This window comes from Pelobates fuscus, chromosome 9 (genome assembly GCF_036172605.1).
Source record: "Pelobates fuscus isolate aPelFus1 chromosome 9, aPelFus1.pri, whole genome shotgun sequence".
Classification (NCBI taxonomy): Eukaryota; Metazoa; Chordata; class Amphibia; order Anura; family Pelobatidae; genus Pelobates; species Pelobates fuscus.
In genome coordinates, this window is record NC_086325.1 from 59,336,505 (window position 1) to 59,342,940 (window position 6,436).

Here is a 6,436-nt window from a genome sequence, read left to right on the forward strand (position 1 = left end):
TTAGGCTGGTCCACTCTATCTGCCATGTATAAATTGAACAAGTGTACGGGGCACCACTGATTGCCGGTTGGGTAGAACTGAATGTCAAGAGGTGGCCCTACTTGATTGGTTTTTGACTGTTTTAACGACAAGGTGTAGTGATCACCTATTTTATTTAGGTGTGATATCCGCAGCATTTTTCCCTTGTTATTGATATTATTAAGTGTGAGTTCGTTAGGACGCATAAACCCATAAAAGGCCAAGTATATGGCTGTTTTAAGTGTGTTGTTGGTTTGACTGTCGAAGGGTTTGGTGTCTAACATGTCTGATAAGGCCCTGAATTTTTCTGCGTCAATTGGTAACCGTGTAGTGGGTTTAGGGCTGTCTAGGCGTTGTATGCCTTTTAGCATGTTTTTTATGGGATGTGCGGACAGGAAGTTTTTTATACCAGGATATGTGTTACTTACATAATGCTGTATTCCTGTTAAATAAAGTTTTATGGTGTTGTGTGCCAGTTTCAAATTAAGATGGCAAAAAGAGGTGAATGCCACTAAGGTACTTAAACAGTAATGATTCGTGATACCATATTCGGAAATGAACTTATGCAGTAAGATTAAGGCACGGCTGTATGTGCGTCTGGTGTTTGGGGATAGTGAGGCTTGTATTAGTATTTTCCCATGTTCCATGATTGTTTTTAGTCCAGGATGAGGTCTCTGAACTGCGGTGCCTTGCTTGGCCAAACCTCCGCTGTTGGGTGTAGTTGTCTGAAGACCTGCAATTTTGAACGGGATAGTGCGTCAGCTGCTGTATTTTGGTGACCTGGTATGTGTATGCAAGTCAGGAAAAAATTGTGTGTGGCTGCCAACCATGTAAGTCTCCTGACCAGGCTCATGATGATCAGTGATGAAGACCTGCCTTTGTTCAGAATCTCGCAAGCCGCTGTATTGTCGGAGTAACATTTGACAGCTTTACCACCCCATAAGTAGCCCCAGACTTTTGCTGCTGCCACTATGGGGTAGATTTCAAAAAGTGCCGAAGTTTTAGTAAATGCGGGTAAGCCTATTGCTTCGCTAGGCCAAGCATCCCTTAACCATCTATTCTCGAAGATGGCTGCGAACCCTGTTTGACCTGCGGCATCTGTCCATAACACTGGGGACTCTAATGTTAGAGGTGGGATGAACAAATTCCTCCCATTCCAGTCTGACAGGAAATGGTGCCACATGGTCAGATCTGCCCTAGCCTGACTGTCCAGTGTAACCCTGCTGTCATCGTTGGGTAAATCGGGTAATAACCTGAGGAGACGTGATATGAAGGCTCGTCCCTGTGGTATTATTCTCATGGCGAAGTTCAGAGAACCCAGGAGTGACTGAAGATCCTTCCTCGATGTTGTGCCGTTATCGAGAAATGACCCGATCTCTACCCGGATTCTCTGAACCTTGTCTGCTGGCAGGCTGGCTTGCATGGCTGCTGAATCTAAATCAACACCTAGGAAGGTTAACTTGGTGGTGGGACCCACGGTCTTGTTCTCGGCCACGGGTACGCCTAATGTCTTGAATAATGCCACCGTCTTGTTAATGCTGTGTGGTATCGTGTCTTGTTTCTCTACTGTAAGGAAGTCGTCCAGATAGTGTATCACCACTGGACAACAGCAGATATTCAGCAGTAGCCAACACAGTGTCTCTGCAAAAACGTCAAATAATTTGGGGCTACTTTTAGCCCCAAATGTCAGTCGGTTAGCGAAATAGTATAATCCCTTCCACCAAACTCCATGCAAATGCCATAGAGAGGGGTGCAGAGGGAGCAGTTTAAATGCATTAGAAATGTCAGTTTTACTTAGCCACGCTGCCCTTCCTGCTCCCAGAATGGCCTGTATCGCATTATCGACTGTGGCGTACTGTAATGAAAACTCGGATGAAGGTATGAGTGAGTTTAGGCTTGGTGTGGTGCTTGAATGAGGTGCTGACAAATCAATAATCAAACGTGCTTTATTGTTGTATTTGCCCCGTGCCACGCCTATTGGGCTGGTTCTCCAACAAGTGAATGGTGGCCTCGTGAATGGCCCTAACATGAAACCATTCCCTACTTCGGTTTTCAACAGTTCGTCTACTGTTGTTGGATCTGTAGTGGCAGATTGTAAGTTCCGGCATTCGATAGTGCCTGAAGGCAGTGCTACCAACCCTGTGTGAAACCCTTCTGTGAAACCCGTGATTAGAAATTGTACCAAGTCCCTGGATGGATGTGAACTAAGGTAAAATGCCAGTGTATCTACATTAACCTCCGTCAGTCATTTCTTAGGGAATAAACGGTTGGGGCACATCGTTTTAGCGTGAGCTCTGAGGCAGATGGTGCAGACATGTAATAACCTGCAAGCGCTGAAGCTGCATCCACCAGCATTAAAGTTATTACATATCTGCGCCTTTCCTAGGAAAACTATTGGCCTACCTAATTTATCCTTGAATGTCCTTTGGTCCGTACTATTGGTACCTGGAGCTGCAAAGCTGGTAGTAGGAAGACTTGGTTCGTTCGGGCACAAATTGGTGGAATGGGAACTGGATGCACAAATTGCACAAGACGGTGGGACGAGCCCAGCAAAATGACGGCAAAAAAGTTCCGTATCTAAATGCCTCCAGTCTGTCCTTATGTTGAACTGTACCAAAGCTGCCGCTGCTTTAGCCGAAAAGGACTTGTGGTACTCAAAGAAGGTATGGCCACCGTACTTGTGTCCCAGATCCACCAATTTGTGTAGATACAAGTCCAGTTCTTCCCTACGATGTGGAAAACTGGTGCATACCACATCTCTATAAATCCCGAAAGCTAGGACAAACTCCGGTATGGTTAATTTTTTTTCTTAGTCTGGGGTCTCTTGCTTTCATTACCACTGACAGATCACCATAATTAAAGGTCTTATTCTCTATCACATCTTGGGATGCTATAAGAAGGGAAATAAGGTTGACATCTTTCCCTTCTAAAATGTCTTTCCTAATGTTAGGAGGTACCAAGTGTGCTGGAGTGATGACATGAGTGGTAGGATTTTGTGCAACTTGTGCCCCTGCCACATTACCCTGTGCCGCTATGTGTTCAACCTCTGGCGTGAGATTGATGTCTGGTGCCAAGATAACTGGTTCGGGTGCTTCCAGCCCGTCCATTCTCTGGCTGATATTACTAATTGACGCTAGGATCGAAGTCATGGTGACTTGTAGTCCAGCTAAAGTTTCACTCATATTATCCTGTGAGCTGGATCCGGGTTGAGGGGCCTCTGGGGTTGTCATCATGATCCTATACAGTTCAGCTTTCCTTGCCGTGGCCGGGTATGGTACACCCCTACGTCTTAGTTCCGCCGCAATTTTCGGAATAGTCCATGACCTCAATGAACATGGACTATCTGAGTTCTTGGCTGCTGCTGGGGCCATCAAAGGGGTGGGTGGCCTAACAGGCGTGCTGGGAGGGGAGACGTCTTCTGCTATGTCAGATGCGTGAGACATCCTATATAAATGACACAAGTGTTTGAAGCGACTTGTCAGTAACTAGTAGTAGCTACTGACGCTGTTAACGTAATGTTACTTGCCGATGGGACGATTGGCCTGTTATTTAGCGTTTGTCGTATGTATGTGCCACCGAAGCGTTGTGGCAGGAAGGTGGGCCTCGTACGTCGTATTACGTGATTTGTGAGTGACTTGTGGGGCCCTCTCTGTACTTTGGGTTGAGTACCGTGGAATCTATCTAAGTGCTATGGCTAACGAAATTACCACCGTATTGAGTGTAATTTAGACGTTAATCGTCGTGAGGTTTATAAAATTATCAGTACATTATCTATACCCAACTATCGTGTTAGATTCTATATCGAGTGGTAGGTATAATATTTGACTAATACGTACCTGATGCGTTGATGTTTAGGTTACGGCTGTCCTTGTATATGCCTAGTTTGCTTGGCCTATGATGAAAATATTCAACGTAAAACACCCGTTTAAGCATACCCCTTCCCCTTATTGAAATAACCTGTAAATACCCGCTTATTACCTGTCTCGCACCTAAGCGTTTGGTCCTATTTATTACACCTATTCTGGCCCAGGTGTAATATGTACTACGATTCTGCCGACTCGTAATAACCAGCGTTGGTCTTGAAGATTCTGTAACGTATGAGGGTAATTTGTAACGCAGCGTCCCTTATAGGTTTGGCATAATTATCTTGAATATCTGATGTGTAAACTTTAGGACAGTAATCCACTATTAATGTCACCAGAGTTATATTCCGTGAACGTACCGTATTTATCAGATTTCCTTAATACTGAGTCGCTCCCGTGTAGTAACTGTTAGCAACCCGCCTGAAAGGACATGATATTATCTAGTTTAAATTATTATTCCCGTTGTAATCGTATGTTGATGTATCCGTGCATTTATCACAATTATTACCATATGTCCCGTATTATATTTTAATCATAATGAAAGGTTTATGCATGGTGACATAATAACATATAAATCTATTTTATGTGACATATTACTAAACTTCATTTAACCTTAACCTAGTTTAACATACCGTCATTTACTTTATTATTTACGTGGTGACTGGTGTGACATAAAAAGATTATGCATGGTGACCTAATAAAATATATCCATTTATATGACATACTTTAAACTTCCTTAACCTTAACCCAGTTTAAATACAAATCACATTATAAAGTTTTTTTTTTTTTTTTTTTTTCATGTTATAACGCTGCCTGCCGCTAGATGGCAGTATTGAACCGTATTGACATTGCTGAATGAATTTGTGCGGTAGCCTGATTTATAACCCGTATGATTTGGTACCGTACTGTTGCTTGGGTCAGACAGTAATTGTACCCGCCGTATTGTAAGCATTTTTATTAACGTAATTATGCCCGTACTCACGATTTACCGGCCAGTTAACCCCGGAAGTGTCGTTCACCCCGGAAGTGTGACCCGTCTTTCCGGCAGTCGAGATGCCGACACCGCCCTGTTTACCCGCCGAAAAAGTTACTCCCGCCGAGTACCTGCTACCGCCGTTCAGTGTGAGTGGGACTCGCCGTCTGGACCGCAACCGGAAGTGACCAAGCGTTGTCAGCAAGGTATGAAGGTGAGTAGTGGATTTAAATAGGCCGGCTGCAACCCCTCCCACAACTCCAGGCTCCGCCTTCTCATATATATATATATATATATATATATGTGATCTAAATACTTTTTGTTTAATTTAAAAACTGTTTTATAACTGTAATAAACTTTAGCAAACTTTTTTACAGGCATGAGGGGGACAGCCTGAGAGCACTGCACAAGCCGGCTATTCAGGCCATGTGATCGCGAGGATCCCGCGATCACATAGCCCAGGGCGACTAGATCAGCTGCAGGGGGACTGGCATGCCAGGCAAGTCCCTACATCGTGATCGCCAGCGGGGGATTACCAGCAATCAGGTAAGTGAATAATTTGGCGCGGATGTACCATGTACGACCAAGGTCGTTATCGACCGTTTTTTTGTTGAACGTACCTGGTAAGGGGTTAAAGGACACTCTTAGCCAAGCATGTCAAACTCAAAGGCTAGCATGGACCAAATAAACAAGGTTTAAGTTTATGTGGGCAACATTTTTTACATTTTCATAGAATCTTAGGTTTGTTTTGAAAAGTACAGTATAAAAAAACAGTGACCCCTCTACTAAACCCCAGCCCCCCCTCTCTACTAAGAAAAGCAAGAAGTTAAATGTCAGTACTATATAGCACACAGTACCCTAGGTTTATAAGTGTACCCTTTATAAACACTCAAAAAACAACAGTGACAAGAAAAAGAAAGAAAACCAAAGGTACAAAATAATGTGAATCACCAAAGTGATAATATGTAAATAAATATAATACAAACTGGGAATATGTAGAAATGTAAGAATTCAAAAAAGTATCTGCAAAAAATATATAAACAATGTATAGGGTAATATTGTTAAAGACCACTGAGAAATATGGGTGGTAGAGAACTCACAAAGATAAGATGAAATCAGGCATATCTCCCTCTGTATTAGGGAACTGGACAATATGAGAGACCTCCAGCGATGAATCTCAGTATAAGGTGGTAACAAATCTTCTAATGCAAGTGTATCAGAGTAAAAACAGCTTGTCTCCACACTAGGTGGTATTCATAAGCAGCAACTGGACCAATCAGGATACAAGATCAGGAACAGTGGTAGCAGCACCAAACAATATACAAATAAAAGTTCGGTTAAAAAACAAATAAAACAATTCCAACGCGTTTCGTCCTTCTCTGGACTTCCTCAGGGATGTGTAGCTGTGATAGGGATGGGAGTCTTCTTAAATATCCGTCTGATAATTCTCCAAATGATCGCCGGTGTTGGCGTGCGTTCCACTGTGACGTCACTTCCGGTTTTACGAGTGTAGCGAAAAAAAACAGTTTTTATTGAAAGTGGCAGCTCGGATAGCAGCAATAGTGATAACATAGAGACATAG

The 6,436-nt window shown here is 43.2% G+C and overlaps 1 protein-coding gene across 1 annotated transcript; it reads right to left on the reverse strand.

Moving 5' to 3' along the window:
- Nucleotides 1–673: 673 nt before the first annotated feature.
- LOC134573647 (uncharacterized) lies at nt 674–2,047 on the reverse strand. Its single transcript, XM_063433432.1, has one exon. The coding sequence runs from the start codon at nt 2,045–2,047 to the stop codon at nt 674–676; it is 1,374 nt and encodes a 457-aa protein (XP_063289502.1).
- Nucleotides 2,048–6,436: the final 4,389 nt, after the last annotated feature.

Coding starts and splice junctions, on each gene's coding strand:
- LOC134573647 (XM_063433432.1), bottom strand. CDS start 2,047: ATGTTAGGGCCATTCACGAGGCCACCATTCACTTGTTGGAGAACCAGC.